The sequence below is a fragment of the Benincasa hispida genome, chromosome 10, assembly GCF_009727055.1.
Source record: "Benincasa hispida cultivar B227 chromosome 10, ASM972705v1, whole genome shotgun sequence".
NCBI classification, from domain to species: domain Eukaryota; kingdom Viridiplantae; phylum Streptophyta; class Magnoliopsida; order Cucurbitales; family Cucurbitaceae; genus Benincasa; species Benincasa hispida.
In genome coordinates this window covers 42283179-42299349 of record NC_052358.1, presented here as the reverse complement: position 1 = coordinate 42299349, position 16171 = coordinate 42283179, and the positions used below count along the sequence as shown (strand labels likewise).

Genomic DNA, 16171 nt, shown 5'->3' with positions numbered 1-16171 from the left:
TTAGATAGCTCAGTCATCCAAAAATAAAAATTACCTTGCCATTTTGTTAAAAGAATGAACAAAATCTGAATATAACATAGTCGAAATAAGCACTTTTTAAAAATTTAAAGACTTGAACGAACATTATTCAAAATTTAGAGACTAAAATAAGATTTAAAACTATTTTTTTGAAATAATCCATAAGTTATGGCACTTCGAAATTATGAGCAAAGAGTATAGAATTCATCCTCAGGGATCATTTCTTTATTCTTAAAAGCAATTAGCATGCGTAGTATAATGTCCGTAAGAACAAAAAGAAAAATCCAATGTCACCGTTATATTTATATATATATTTGTTGAAAAATAGGAAAAAAAAAAAAAAGAAAAACAGAAAAGAGAGAAACGGAAATAGAGTGGTGAAGAATAGAAAGAAAAGGGAAAACAAACCTCCAAAAAGGGCGTTCAGCCATACTCTTTGTTTTCCATTCTGTGAGCGCCACGTGTCCATTGACAAAATAACTGTTAAGAATATATCACATACTCTTTCTCTCTCTCTTCTTATAATCATTCTCCCGCTTCCCCTTCTATTTTTGCCTCTCCTCCAGCTTCCTTCGGCAGCTAGCTAGGTGACACCCCAATCATCTTCCCTCTTTTTTCATCTTCTTTCTCTTCTGCCCTAATTCCTTCCTTTCGGCTTTCGCAGGAGAAGCCGCTCTCCATTGCCCTCATTTCTCCCTCTTCCATTTCCCCTTCAACTACGTAAGTTTCTTCTTTCCTTTCCTTTACTCTACTTTCATTTCCTCTGTTTTTCAATCGTAGACGTTAAGTATATAAATTCCACGTAATGCTTTCCATCTCCATGTTGTTTGTTGTGGTTGTTAGATCCATCTCCGTTCATCTGATTTTGTAATTATATGGCACAGGGCGTCATTTTAACAGCATACATCTAGCGCCTTGGTGGTGGTCGACGTGTGATTAATGTCGACGCTCGAGTCTGGCCCGCAAGGGCTGACGAGGCGGCCATCTCGTAGCGCCGCTACCACTGTCTTCTCGACAGAGGTATTCGACAATGAGGTGGTTCCCTCCTCTCTCGCTTCCATCGCTCCCATTCTTCGTGTCGCTACAGAGATCGAAGCTGAACGCCCTCGTGTTGCCTATCTCTGTAAGTTATGCTTTATATCTCATCTCATCATTATTATTATATTCATCTTCTTTTAATCTTTCCATGTGCCAAAATTAGGTCGATTTTACGCCTTTGAGAAGGCCCATAGGTTGGATCCCAGCTCTAGTGGACGTGGTGTCAGGCAGTTTAAGACTGCACTTTTCCAACGACTAGAGAGGGTACGTATGTAATGACTCTCTTATTTTCTAATAATTAATTTTAGCTATACTCAAAATCACGTTTATCATATCCGTTTATATATTTCTTTTTCTATAAGGTTCTGAATTTCTATTAAATTATGTAATAAAACAATATATTTTTAAATTTGACTTTCTTAAGACTCTTTTTTTAACTCTTTAAGGAATTATCTACATGCTTAAACCATGTGTAACATCCTCTATAAATGGAATATAATAACAGAATAACTGTCCAAATGCAAAAAGGGAAAAAAAATGTTCATATTTGAATTGTGCAAATTTGCAATTTCTTTAGTTCTGTGCAATGTAGTAATTAAATTATCCCCAGGTATTTTTACCAGCTAGTGACTTTATGTTGAATACATGATGTTGCATGACGTCATTATGTGATGTCATCACATGACGTCATCTTTACAAGAAAATGGTCCTAAAACAAAATCATATACTAAAAGAGAATCCACCATTCAGAATAAATTGAGTGAAGCTTGATCAAACAATAATAATGTATTCATATTATTATTATTATGATCATCTCGAGCTTCTTTCTTTTTTTTTTAAAAAAAAAAAGTATTTCGAACTAAATATATATTTTATACCTATTATGGTATACCCAATAACAAGAATTTGGCATTAAAAGTATGAAAGATAATTTATTTCAACGAGATAAGTAATTTAACAAATTATCTCTCTCTCTCTCTTTTTTTTTTTTTTTTTTTTTTTTTTTTTTTTTTTTTTAAGAAAAACATTTATTAACTAGTGTTTTTAGAATAATTTATTGATGAGTTCAACAAAAAAAATAAAAAAAAATCCATGAGGTGATGAAGTTGAGGAAGAAATTCAGGGGGATTAATTAGTTTAAGAAAAATAAAATATGAATTTTTTTTTAAGTCTAAGGTACAAAATTTAGGGGACAATTTTTCTCCTCCCTTGTGAATAGGAAAATTTTTGGATTTTGTTGGAATCGTAGCTTTGTAGTTTTATGCCAACAACCAACTAGATGTAATTTATAAGGTTGGAAAAATTGAACCTGGCTTTGGAGAAAAGGAAGAAGGAAAGAATTGTAGTCTTACAAAATTAGAAAACTTTTTCATTCCATTTTATTTTTATTTACAATATATTCTAGAAAATTAAATCTCCAACCTCGAGATGAAAATGTAAATTTTATGCCAATTGAATTATTACCCTATTGACACGTTTATTGTTATTATTTTTAAATAAATCAATCAACATGTTAAATTAATAAAATAATATGATATGCAAAAAGAATATCTAAGTATAATAAAGTTGCTTAAAACAACTAAAAATACGAAAAGATATTTAATGAGACGTTTAATAACATGATTATCTCTTATCAAAAGAAGGTAAATTTATTATATTAAATAAATATAATTTTTTCTAATAAAAATGAATTAAAAAGATATTTTTTTAGTAGGAGTGGAGCATGAAACTTAGGTGGAGCTAACTGCACCTAAGTATTGCTTATTCTTAATAATTAATTATTGAATAGAAATTGGGAGTATATTTGCAGTTTTTCTCCCATATTTAGATAGTTGAAAACCAAATGAAGTCTAGGAATGGAGTCGGAAGCCTGTAAAATGTTTACCGACGAATAACTTAATGGAGAACTGATTTGACGTCACTCCTTGTTCCAGGACAATGCACCGAGTCTTGCTTCTCGAGTGAAAAAAACAGATGCTAGGGAAATCGAGGCCTTCTATCAGCAATATTATAAGCATTATGTTAGTGCTCTTGATCAAGGGGAGCAAGCAGACAGGTAAATTTCCCAAGTTCCATTCATTCTGTTTCGATGTTTATATTGTATATCCTCTGTTTGAATGCCAGATTCTTTTCCCTTCTAAACTTTTGTCAGAGCCCAGCTCGGTAAAGCTTACCAGACAGCCGGTGTGCTTTTCGAAGTGCTTTGTGGCGTTAATAAGACCGAGAAAGTTGAAGAAGTTGCTCCCGAGGTTCGTTCAATTTAGTGTCAATTGTCTAATTGATCTTACCATTGTGCCTAATTGGTTGACTCGAAGATTGTCTAAACTAATGTTCTACAATACATCAATAGATTATCGCTGCAGCTAGGGATGTCCAAGAAAAGACTGAAATTTATGCACCCTATAACATTCTACCTCTTGATTCTGCTGGCGCTTCCCAGTCTATAATGCAGCTCGAAGAGGTTTGCCTCCTGCCATTGAAAACGTGCACCATCGCACGAACATTTTAGTTTGACTAACGTATATAGGATACTTGGACATTTCGACACTAGTTGAACACTTATCAGATACTTGTTATTGCAACAAATGTATTAGATATGCATAGAACACTTATTAAGTAGTACTATAAAGACACATGTATGACAATAATAATAACTTTGAGTGTGAAATACATAAGGCTAAGTTTTTTTATGATCCATCAATCCATTTACTTTGAATTTTTGTTTGGTATAAAATTGATATATATTTTAAAAAATGTATATTTTAATAAACGTGTCCTTGCCGTGTTGTGTTCTATATTTTTAAAATATGATGTGTTGCCGTGTCTGTGTAGTGTCGTATCTGTGTCTCATATTCGTATCTGTGCTTCTCAGTGCATCATGTTATCATTCAACCTTAATTTTGTTCTTTTTTCCATTACCTTTAGGTTAAGGCTGCTGTGGGTGCCTTGTGGAATACTCGTGGCTTAAACTGGCCAAGTACGTTTGAGCAGCGCAGGCAGAAAGCAGGTGATCTGGACCTACTGGATTGGTTAAGGGCAATGTTTGGATTTCAGGTACGTTTATCATAACAAGAGGTAATCAATTCTAACAACTGTCTTATGGGATAAACAATATGCAACTGACATTTTTGTGGCTACAGAGAGATAACGTTAGAAATCAACGGGAACATTTGATCCTTCTGCTTGCTAATTCTCATACAAGGCTTCACCCCAAGCCTGAACCTCTCAACAAGGTACAAAACGTACTCTTACATGCAAATCATGTCATTTTAAGGATATGTGTATCCAATATACTTGTTGATTCAAACATGGAGTTCACAAATTGTCGAGTTCATTTATATAATTTTCTTCTTGGTGCATAGAAAATCTCGTTTATCAAATTATGGGATTGCTTTTCTTCCCCCCCTTTTCTGAGCATATTCTTGGGTTCTATAAATGCAGCTTGATGAACGAGCAGTTGATGCAGTAATGAACAAACTGTTTAAGAATTACAAAACGTGGTGCAAATTTTTGGGACGGAAACATAGTCTAAGGTGAGACATCAACTTTTTTGCAAATTCTAAAATGCGCCATGTGCTTTTGCAATCTTATATTTGAATTTATCATTGACTGATGGGAAGATGTGAAAATTATGGCTCTGTTTGATAACGATTTCTTTTTAGATTTATGTTTGTGAAAGTCATGCATGTTTCCTCCCAATTTTCTTACTGGGTTTTCACTTTTCTTAATAGAAACATTTTAATTCTTAGTCAAATTCTAGAAAAAAAATTTACTTTTTTTAGTTTCAAAATTTGGTTTGGTTTTTGAAAGCATCGATAGAAGTAGATGACAAAACAAAAAAATTTATAGGTGTAAATAGTGTTTATAAGCTTAAATTTTAATGACTAAAAACAAAAAATCAAATGATTATCACAGGGCACCTAAATGACTAAAATCTTAATTTGTGTAGGCTCCCTCAAGGTCAGCTGGAAATTCAACAAAGGAAGATACTCTACATGGGTCTGTATCTTCTCATCTGGGGTGAAGCAGCAAATGTTCGCTTCATGCCAGAATGTTTGAGTTATATATTTCATAATGTGAGACAATTTTTTTATTATTTTTTTGCGTGTATATGGCTCTTTTTTCTCTTTTTGATCATTGTACTACAGAATTTGTTAATATATTCCCTTAACATTATTGTCTTTGGCATTCTTTATAACTAGATGGCATATGAACTTCATGGCTTGTTGGCTGGAAACGTGAGCATTGTTACTGGTGAAAATATTAAGCCTTCTTATGGTGGGGATGATGAGGCTTTCTTGCGGAAGGTTATAACTCCCCTTTACCGGGTTATCGAAAAGGTAAATCAATCAAATCCTTAAGCTATAAATCATTTTATTTCAGCCAAATACTTGAGCTACATTCCATTTTAGGCCACATTAACCAGGTGAAACGTAATCCATCAATGGTAATCTGAAAAGTGAGTCACAGTTGATTACGTTCGTTGTTGTTTACCTGTATTCGGTAATCGTATTGAACGGTGGAATCCGACTCCAAAATCTGTAATAAACAAGTGTAATCCGATTGAGGAACGGAGGTGCTCAATCCGATTGTGTTTAAAAATTGTGTGGAACCCACACCTTTACCGTTATAGTTATTGTTACTGTTACCTATCTGTAGTAAATGTAACAAATTCGTAGTTCTAAATAAATACGATAAAAAACAATCACATTACATTTGTGATTTATGCCCATTATGATTGATCCATCAATGGAATCCCATCACAATTACACCATTTTTTCTAAGGATTGGTAAAAGTGGCCTCATTTCAACAATGGTTTTCTTTTGATCTTCCAGGAGGCCAAAAAGAGCCAAAATGGAAAAGCTCCGCACTCAGCCTGGTGCAACTATGATGATCTCAACGAGTACTTCTGGTTAGCCTCAAACAAAGACCTGATCTTTTATTTAGTTTGGAATGTTGTCGAGTAGTTTATTATTTTCTTCAACATTTCAATTTGTAGGTCATCTGATTGTTTTTCTCTTGGTTGGCCCATGCGAGACGACGGTGAATTTTTCAAATCAACGCGTGACATGGCACAGGTTTTTTTTTCTTTAAAATACCTTTTTGTTAAATTCTGTATTGATCCCTTTGTTCAAGCAGTTTTATATTGAAAAAAATTGTTGTACCAGGGACGAAAAGGATCACAAAGAAAATCTGGAAGTACAGGAAAATCTTATTTTGTTGAGACCAGAACATTTTGGCATACATTCAGAAGTTTTGATCGTTTATGGACCTTTTATGTACTAGCTCTTCAGGTATTCAATTACAGAACATTTAAATTTGTAGACTGTTTTCATATTACTTCTGATTTGGGGTTCTTTACTATATATTTAATCTACTCTTCAATTTGTTTGTCACAGGCGATGGTCATTGCTGCATGGAAAGGAGTTTCACCACTGGAGATTTTCCAAAAGGATGTGTTGTACGCCTTATCAAGCATTTTCATCACTGCTGCACTCCTTCGTCTTCTTCAAAGTAAAATTATTTGAATGAATTTGATGCAAAATCCTTCTTGATTTCCCCTCTTGCTCCTGCGAGGAAGCTGATGAGAATGCTATAGTGATCGAACTTTTACATGATGTTCACATAATCGCTCCATGATCTAGGGCCTGTTTGCAATGACTAGAGAAAAAAGTGCTTTTTCAAAAAATCATTTTTTGTTAAACTCTTTTGATAAGAACTGTTTAAAAACACACTTTGAAATTCTTTCCAAAGCTATTTTGAGTGGTTGTCAAATACTTCAATTTTTTTCGGTATGACTTATTTTCAAAATTAAATACTTGAAAAGTCAAACCAAACACATCCTTAATTTGTGGTGAAATTACTGGCCAAACTTGGAAAAATATTACTAATGATATGACTTAGTTTTACAATAAATGACATAGCATCTTTTAATGCAGGTATCTTGGACTTAGTTTTAAACTTCCCGGGATTTCATCGCTGGAAGTTCACTGATGTGCTTAGAAATATTCTGAAGGTTATTGTCAGTCTTGGTTGGGCTATTGTTCTTCCCCTATGCTATCTTCACACTTTCAAGATGGTTTCTGAGAAATTCAGAGACGTACTGTCATTTCTTAACTCGTTGAGGGGCATTCCTCCTTTATATATAATGGCAGTTGCTCTGTATCTACTGCCAAATCTACTTGCAGCAGCTTTATTCATATTTCCAATGCTTCGACGTTGGATTGAAAACTCAGATTGGCACATTATTAGATTCCTACTTTGGTGGTCTCAGGTAGATATGCTGCTCAATTTTTGTTTCTCTTTCTCAGGTAGATAACTGTGTTTCTATTTCTGCAGCCAAGAATATATATTGGAAGGGGAATGCATGAAAGTCAATTTGCACTTATAAAGTGAGTTCACATGCTATGGATCTCAGTTTTTTCCTTGTTATTTATGAAAGCACAAATTTTGTTTTCTTGATTAGTTAGTATGTGCTTCATGGTAAGACGTTCTCTGATTTCAGGTATACCATCTTTTGGGTGTCACTTTTGTGCTGCAAATTTTCCTTTAGCTACTTTGTTCAGGTAAATAAATTTTCAAAATGGTAACGATGGTAATTGCATTATGGTCCTCTAACCACTTTGTATTTAATCCCTTCAGATAAGGCCATTGGTGAAGCCAACAAAGGATATAATGAGTATCCATCGAGTTGAATATGAATGGCATGAATTTTTTCCTAAAGGTGTTTGTTTCCTGTCCGATCTGTTCACGTTAATGCTTCGATTACTTTTGTTTGTGCTGAAATTATCTTTTCCATGCAGCCAAGAACAACTATGGGGCAGTTGTATCACTGTGGATGCCAGTAGTTTTGGTGCGTTCTCTATTCACACTTCTTTGATTTTGTTTTATGCCGTTGCTGTACAACATATGGAAGAATTTTTGTATTGTCTTGGATAAAGCCTCTTGTACCTTCTAATTTAAATGCAGGTTTATTTCATGGATACTCAAATTTGGTATGCTATATTTTCAACCATATATGGTGGTTTCATTGGAGCTTGTGATCGATTAGGAGAGGTGATATTCTGCTTTTCCAACCATTATTATTTTATTTTATTTATTAATCTTACGAAGTGACTCATCATCCTCAATGCAATATCTGTTCACATATTTTTCTCCAACCTCCTATTAGCCTAGCATGCACAATAATTTGGTATCTTCTAACGTCTTGGACTGGCTTAGAAATTAGTACTTTTGATCTATGAGAAGATTATGCCGAAAGTAATTGTTTGAATCGTATCTTCTGGGTTGAAACTGTTATACTGTACTGACTTTTCACTCAGAACATAATTGTGCATTCTATTAAAGTACAAATGTTTCTCATGTTGATAGAAGAATGTTTAACAATGTTTATCTGAATCACTTATTTTATTCATCAGGTTAAATGTGATTGGTTTGACTTGACTTGATTTTACTTTCTATTACAGATACGAACTCTGGGTATGCTTAGGTCTAGGTTTCAGTCTTTACCAGGTGCATTTAACACATACTTGGTGCCATCAGATAAGTCTCAGAAAAGGGGATTCTCTTTCTCAAAGCGTTTTGCTGAGGTTGTTCTTTTATTTTATTTTTATTTATTTTTTAAATTTTAAATTTTTTTTTTTCCTTTCTCTAAGATTTACAAAATCAGTGGTTCAAGCCTTATATCTTTAGTAATTTCTATTTTATTTCTGAGTAGATTACAACCAGCAGGAGAAGTGAAGCTGCCAAGTTTGCACAGTTGTGGAATGAAGTGATATGCAGTTTTCGAGAGGAAGATCTAATAAGTGACAGGAAAGACTGTATAAACTATCTTTTATTTCTTCATTCCAAGCATCCTTTTAATTATATTTTTAATACTAAACTGGATTTTCAAATGAAACAGGGAGATGGATCTCTTGCTGGTTCCTTACTCATCAGATCCCAGCTTAAAAATAATCCAATGGCCTCCCTTTTTACTAGCCAGCAAGGTCGATACAGTCCCTTATGTTTTCTTTTATGTATATCTTACCTCTTTATTTTTGGGCATACTTGTAGCGACTATTAACTATTTCTCTACTGCCACAGATTCCAATAGCATTGGATATGGCGGCTGAATTTCGATCCAGAGACTCCGACCTATGGAAGCGTATTTGTGCAGATGAGTACATGAAATGTGCAGTGATAGAGTGTTATGAATCTTTCAAAAATGTCCTGAATGTTCTGGTGGTTGGTGAAAATGAGAAAAGGTTCTAAGCTACAGTCCTACTTATTGAACCAAACATCATCAAATGATCATAGTTTTTCTTTCCTGCAAAGAGAAAACATGCAAAAGCTTAACCGGAGTTCTATATCATTTGTAAAGCCAAGTATTCATATGTAGGGGAAATTGCAGCCTTGGGATTTTATAAACAATAAATCATCATTTTCTTCGTTTTCTCTCACTGCCTAGGGAGGAAAAACCGATTAATCATCCAGGGTTGAAATAATGCATAAACTGCAATTATGTTTCTGCAGGATGCTATCTAAATGTACAAATGGGAAACTACGTCAATTGTTTTTGTGAATTCTAACTTCACTTTGACTTTTACAGGATCATCGGGACCATTATTAAAGAAGTTGAAAATAATATTGGGAAGAACACACTTCTCACAAACTTCAGAATGGGTCCCTTGCTCATTTTGTGCAAGAAATTTGTGGAACTCGTGGAGATCTTGGTAAGTTATGATGCAATTCTTAAGTATCTGTTGGTCTATTATATTTATTTCAGATTGTAAACTTTGCTCTTGTTTCCTGTTTCAGAAAGATGGAGACCCATCCAAGCAAGATTCAGTGGTGCTTTTGCTGCAAGATATGTTAGAAGTTGTCACTCGAGATATGATGCTCAACGAAGTCCGGTTAGCAAATAAAACTTGTGCAATTTGAAGTAAATTTATTTATGTCTACTGGCATCCTTCAAATGATTACTGTTATATGCTAAAATGGTAACTTTCCTTGTTATATCATTCAGTGAATTGGCAGAACTGGGTCATAACAAGGACTCTGGAAGGCAACTCTTTGCTGGTACTGACACTAGACCTGCCATAAACTTTCCTCCTTCAGTTACAGCTCAATGGGAAGAGCAGGTGGGCATATTGAAAATAAATAATCGTACTTTCGAGAAATCATGTATCATTCTAAGATTTTAACTGATTAATTGAAATAACAATCTTGTTTTTGTGGGGTGTATGTCAGATTAGACGCCTCTATCTACTATTGACTGTGAAAGAATCTGCCACTGAAGTTCCCATAAATCTTGAAGCACGAAGAAGAATTGCATTTTTCACAAATTCATTGTTTATGGATATGCCACGTGCTCCACGAGTTCGTAAGATGTTATCATTCAGGTCTGGTTTTCCTTAACTCTATATGAGCAGAAAGCATGTCTCTTCTATTGGGATAAGTTCTTTCCAAATTTGAGATTGGATGCATCACCCTTTCTCTAGAGTTATGCTTGTCCCTGCGGCTGATCTAAGATTAAAGATATGAGAGGTTACAAACTAAAAATAAGTTATAAATGTTCTGGCAGCTTTATTAAAGCACACATTCAAGTTTCATGTCTTGTAAATGCAGGAATGGATTTTTCTTTTAAGCTTTGATAAAAAAATTAGAGATTTTATCCTACCTCTTGGTACTTCCAATAAAAATCACTTTTTGGTTTTTCTTAAGAAACATCTTTCACTAAAAATTAAATGATACTAATATACCTCAGTTCCTGTACTTGGTAATATTTTTGGGTTGTTGACAACACTTTGTCTCCAAAATATAGTGAAAATACAAGTCTGTTCTAAAACTGACCATGAGATGAATATTTTTGGGTTGTTCACAGCGTTATGACTCCATACTATAGTGAAGAGACTGTCTATTCTAAAACTGACCTTGAGATGGAAAATGAGGATGGTGTCTCCATCATATATTACTTGCAGAAGATCTTTCCAGGTGAGTAATTTATGGAAGCAACACAAATATCTCTTGGTTCTTTGATAAATGATTTCTGAGTGACTTATCTCACGAACATTTTCCTTCTTGCTAGATGAATGGAACAACTTCATGGAGCGACTTAACTGTAAAAAAGATAGTGAGATTTGGGAAAATGAAGAAAACATATTACACCTCCGCCATTGGGCATCCTTACGAGGACAAACTCTATCAAGAACAGGTAGCTTAAACGCATTACATTTAATTTCGAGTTCATTTATGCATCTCCATTGCTGGCATTAACACAATTATCACAGTTAGGGGTATGATGTATTATCGAAGGGCTCTGAAGCTTCAGGCATTTCTTGACATGGCTTCTGAAAGTGGTAAGCATGTGCATGTTAACCTTTTCTAGTAATTTGCAGTCAGATTTACTTCTCAAGAATGCTTGTTTCTTATTCCTTCACTCATTTTGTGGTTGAGATGTCTTGTTTTCTTATCAGCACTGTTCGTGTGCTTTCTCTCTAATTATTATTAACTAACTATGATTTCCTTAATGGTTTCTTTTGATAATGATAGAGATACTTGAAGGCTACAAAGCGATCACAGTTCCATCAGAAGAGGATAAAAGAAGCCAGAGATCCCTATATGCTCAATTAGAGGCCGTGGCTGACATGAAATTTACATACGTTGCTACTTGCCAGAACTATGGAAATCAGAAACGAAGTGGGGATCGCCGAGCTACAGATATCTTGAATCTGATGGTTAAGTATGTTCCCAACCTCTTTAGTGTAATTGGGTTAATGAGTTTTCCAAACTTGTTTTTGCTTGGTGCAGTTCATTAAATAAACTATTTTTTTCCTTTCACTTTCTTTTTGGGCACAGTAATCCATCTCTTCGAGTGGCATATATTGATGAAGTTGAAGAGAGAGAAGGTGGAAAAGCACAAAAAGTTTACTATTCTGTATTGGTCAAAGCTGTTGATAATCTTGACCAGGTAATAATTAGATATACTGAAGGATTAAAAATGTTAATTCACCTCACTATTAGAGTAATCTTGTTCTTTTTTTTGCTCTTATTTAAAGGAAATCTATCGGATTAAGCTACCGGGTTCAGCTAAGATTGGAGAAGGGAAACCTGAAAATCAAAACCATGCTATAATTTTTACCAGAGGTGAAGCACTTCAAGCAATTGACATGAATCAGGTAAACCATCAAAAGCTAGATATTGCTGCTTGCTTTTAGCTATGATTTAGATGCTGAATAATGACGGTTAACTTTCTGGATCCCTTTTAGGACAACTACTTGGAAGAAGCTTTCAAAATGCGAAACCTTCTAGAAGAGTTCAATGAGGACCATGGTGTTCGTCCTCCTACAATTTTGGGTGTGCGTGAACATATCTTTACTGGAAGGTTAGGTTTATTAACACAAGAGCTATAGAAAGCTGCTATATCTTCTTTTTCTAACTTCAACTTGCGCTCTGCAGTGTTTCTTCTCTGGCTTGGTTTATGTCAAATCAAGAAACTAGCTTTGTTACTATTGGTCAGAGGGTTCTTGCAAGGCCTCTAAAGTATGTTTTCCTTCTTGGACTTAATTTATTTTACATATCTTATACCCAACATAGATACTATCCCTATTTTAGAAAGGAGTTACTCTGAAGTTGCTGTTGGTTGTACATATTTCAAAATGAACTAAATCACATTTAAAAAGTAGTTAAAACAAAGCAGAACTGAATGATTCAAAACTTTTATAGAATTAGAATATGTTGATGAACAAAATTTTAATTCTAATTCTCTTGTCAATTTTCATGACTTAACGTGGAAGTCTTAACCTTTTTTTTTTTTGTTGCACAATGGTGAATATTTAGAAAAGATTGATAATAGATTGAACATGATTTTTTTATTGCTTAGTGGTCAGCCCAAATAAATGTGAGCATATTTTGTTTACGCTCGATAAACCTGTATTGGCTGGTTCTAGGGTGAGGTTCCACTATGGTCATCCAGATGTTTTCGATCGAATCTTCCATATTACTCGTGGGGGCATGAGCAAAGCTTCTCGAGGCATCAACCTCAGTGAGGATATCTTTGCTGGTATTATTCTTTACACTTCACTTCCACTAGTTAAGTGAATTTTTCTTCTCAATTTATATTATCTTTTTTTTTTTTTTAAAAAAAAACTTTCCCCCATAGGCTTCAACTCAACGTTGAGACGAGGAAATGTAACCCACCATGAGTATATTCAAGTTGGGAAAGGGAGAGATGTTGGTCTTAATCAAATCTCTCTTTTTGAGGCAAAGGTAGCTTGTGGTAATGGAGAGCAAGTTCTCAGCAGAGATGTCTATCGTCTGGGTCATCGTTTTGACTTTTTCCGCATGCTGTCTTTCTACTTCACGACGGTAGGATTTTACATCAGCGCAATGGTAAGTTTTCACGTTTAAATGTTTTCTTTTACCTCCTGAATTAATTTGTATATTTGATTTGCTTTATTAGCTCCGAAATTTTCTCCCTTGCGATGATTATTTGTTATTTTTTGTCATGCAGATGATTATCATTACAGTATATGCTTTCTTATATGGTAGACTTTATCTGTCATTGAGTGGATTGGAGAAGTCCATAATGAAATATGCGAGGTCAAAAGGAGATGATCCTTTAAAGGCGGCCATGGCTTCACAATCAGTTGTTCAGTTGGGTCTTTTAACTGCCTTGCCAATGATCATGGAAATTGGTCTTGAGAGAGGGTTCAGAACTGCAATGGGTGACCTGATAATCATGCAATTACAACTAGCATCTGTCTTCTTCACCTTCTCTCTTGGCACAAAGGTGCATTATTATGGGCGCACAATCCTTCACGGTGGGGCAAAGTATAGGGCTACCGGTCGTGGTTTTGTCGTGCGACATGAGAAATATGCTGAGAACTATAGGATGTATTCAAGGAGTCACTTTGTCAAAGGACTAGAGCTTACAATATTGCTTATAGTTTACCAGATATATGGAACAGCTGCTACTGATGCTATAGCTTATATTTTTGTCACATCCTCAATGTGGTTCCTGGTTGTTTCCTGGTTATTTGCCCCTTTCCTTTTCAACCCTTCAGGTTTTGAATGGCAAAAGATAGTGGATGATTGGGATGATTGGTCAAAATGGATCAATAGCAGAGGTGGTATTGGTGTGCCTGCAACTAAAAGTTGGGAGTCCTGGTGGGATGAGGAACAAGAACACCTTCAGCACACTGGATTCCTTGGACGCTTCTGGGAAATCGTACTATCTATCCGATTCTTTCTCTATCAATATGGAATAGTGTATCATCTACACGTTGCTGGAAATAATAAAAGCATCACGGTAAGCCTCTGATTCCTATTTGGTTTTAGGGAACAAACAAATGAGGTGAAAAACTGATTTTTGTTCTGTTATCATTTTCAGGTGTATGGGTTATCGTGGCTTGTCATTGTTGCTGTGATGGTTATACTGAAGGTTAATTATTGAACTCCAATGATTTTTCCTGCATCAAATGAACCCAATTTATTTCCAGAGTTACTGACTCTCTGATGAACTTTTGAACTGCAGATTGTGTCCATGGGTAGAAAGAAGTTCAGTGCAGACTTCCAGCTATTGTTCAGGCTTCTGAAGTTGTTCCTGTTTATTGGTTCAGTGGTCATAGTCACAATGCTGTTTACACTTCTACATCTCACGGTCGGCGACATTTTTGCAAGTATTCTAGCCTTCATGCCCACAGGCTGGGCTATTTTGCAAGTATGTCACCTAAATGCCCTTTGCTTTTCATTCACTCTCTAACTTCGTCTGTCTGTTCTTCACTTGGGTAGTAAATATTAGGCTTTGATTTTGACTATAATGTTCCCTCCCATGGATAAAACAGAATTCTAAAGCAAGAATCTGTTTTTGACAACTGCTGGACAATTCCTAGATTTTGTTCTTCAATCCTAACATGTAAAAAGTGCACCAATATCTCTTCACTTAAAGGAAGAAGAGTATTTTAGATTATTTGTTTTTTTTAAAAAAAGGTTTTTTTTCCTTTAAGGATTTCACACTCCTTATAAGATAGGTGGACTACTCCTCTCATTATAAAATCCTATGTTATTGGATTCGGGTTTTCTTCTTTCTTTTTATTTTTTATTTTTTTTTGTGGTTATATAGATAGCACAAGCTTGTAGACCTATTATGAAAGCAGTAGGGATGTGGGGATCAGTGAAAGCTTTAGCCAGAGGGTACGAGTACGTGATGGGCGTTGTCATTTTCGCACCTGTGGCTGTGCTTGCCTGGTTCCCATTCGTGTCGGAGTTCCAGACGAGGCTCCTCTTCAACCAAGCATTCAGCAGAGGTCTCCAAATCCAAAGGATTCTGGCTGGTGGGAAGAAGAATAAGTGAAACCCAGATGAAAGCTCATTCATATATTAGAGTTGAAAAGAAGAGGAACACAACATCCCAACTTCTCTTAAAGATCGCTAACTCATGTTCAATAAGATGGATTGTGCATTGCTTTCCCTCTTTTACCAGCAACTACTCCCTTTATGAGACCCTTATTATGTATTATAGGTTCCAATATAATATTAGCGTAACCTAATGTTGTTACAGATTCGTTTTACGTATAATATACATAACCTACCACAATTTTACTCTATATTAAATCATAGTTGTACTTTTACCCATTCCCTTACGAATTCTAATGGCCCCTAAATTTCTAATTCTTCTGCAGTGGGAATAAAAGTAAATAATTAAGAAAATCAATAAAGAATGTCGTGAAAAATTCTAAAATTAGAGAAATATCACGAACCATCAGAATGAAATCCATGTAAAAAATCATTACAATAACATAGAATTCTCCATTCCATCTTAACTATAAGAAGACTCTCAAAGCTTTTGTATTATTTAAATTTTACACCATTTCTCTATTCTCAAATTAGAGAATATCAATTTGATTAGAATTAGTGCACAAAATCTTAAGTTTTTGGGCAAAAGATACTTTTAGTCTCCGAAATTTGGAGTTGGTGTCTATTTGATCTCTGAACTTTTAAAATAACTCTTTTCGTTCATGAGATTTGAAAGATTTAAATCTAAATGTCATACTATATGCACAAACATGTTTAAATTTAAATACAACATACATCTGCATAATTATGTAAAATAAATACTGATATGGTTCAACT

The 16171-nt window shown here is 34.7% G+C and overlaps 1 protein-coding gene and 1 non-coding gene across 2 annotated transcripts; both read left to right on the top strand.

The window, feature by feature from the left end:
- The first annotated feature begins 936 nt into the window (after window positions 1–936).
- Window positions 937–15687, top strand: LOC120088410 (callose synthase 5). Its single transcript, XM_039045687.1, is given in 42 exon segments — window positions 937–1141; window positions 1220–1320; window positions 2991–3112; window positions 3209–3305; window positions 3407–3517; window positions 3982–4110; window positions 4197–4289; window positions 4498–4589; window positions 5006–5132; window positions 5259–5396; window positions 5893–5969; window positions 6057–6135; window positions 6226–6351; window positions 6457–6571; window positions 6997–7331; window positions 7397–7449; window positions 7563–7623; window positions 7700–7781; window positions 7861–7910; window positions 8027–8113; window positions 8524–8646; window positions 8775–8869; window positions 8961–9045; window positions 9143–9303; window positions 9648–9771; window positions 9857–9951; window positions 10065–10179; window positions 10289–10440; window positions 10923–11032; window positions 11127–11252; window positions 11329–11397; window positions 11591–11780; window positions 11897–12008; window positions 12097–12216; window positions 12307–12422; window positions 12497–12580; window positions 12988–13100; window positions 13200–13429; window positions 13551–14348; window positions 14430–14480; window positions 14574–14759; window positions 15162–15687. Coding segments are annotated over 42 exon segments (5775 nt in total). The 5' UTR covers window positions 937–957; the 3' UTR covers window positions 15423–15687.
- On the top strand, window positions 11326–11406 carry LOC120089569. Its single transcript, XR_005485244.1, has one exon. It is a non-coding gene; the product is annotated as a small nucleolar RNA J33 (small nucleolar RNA).
- Window positions 15688–16171: the final 484 nt, after the last annotated feature.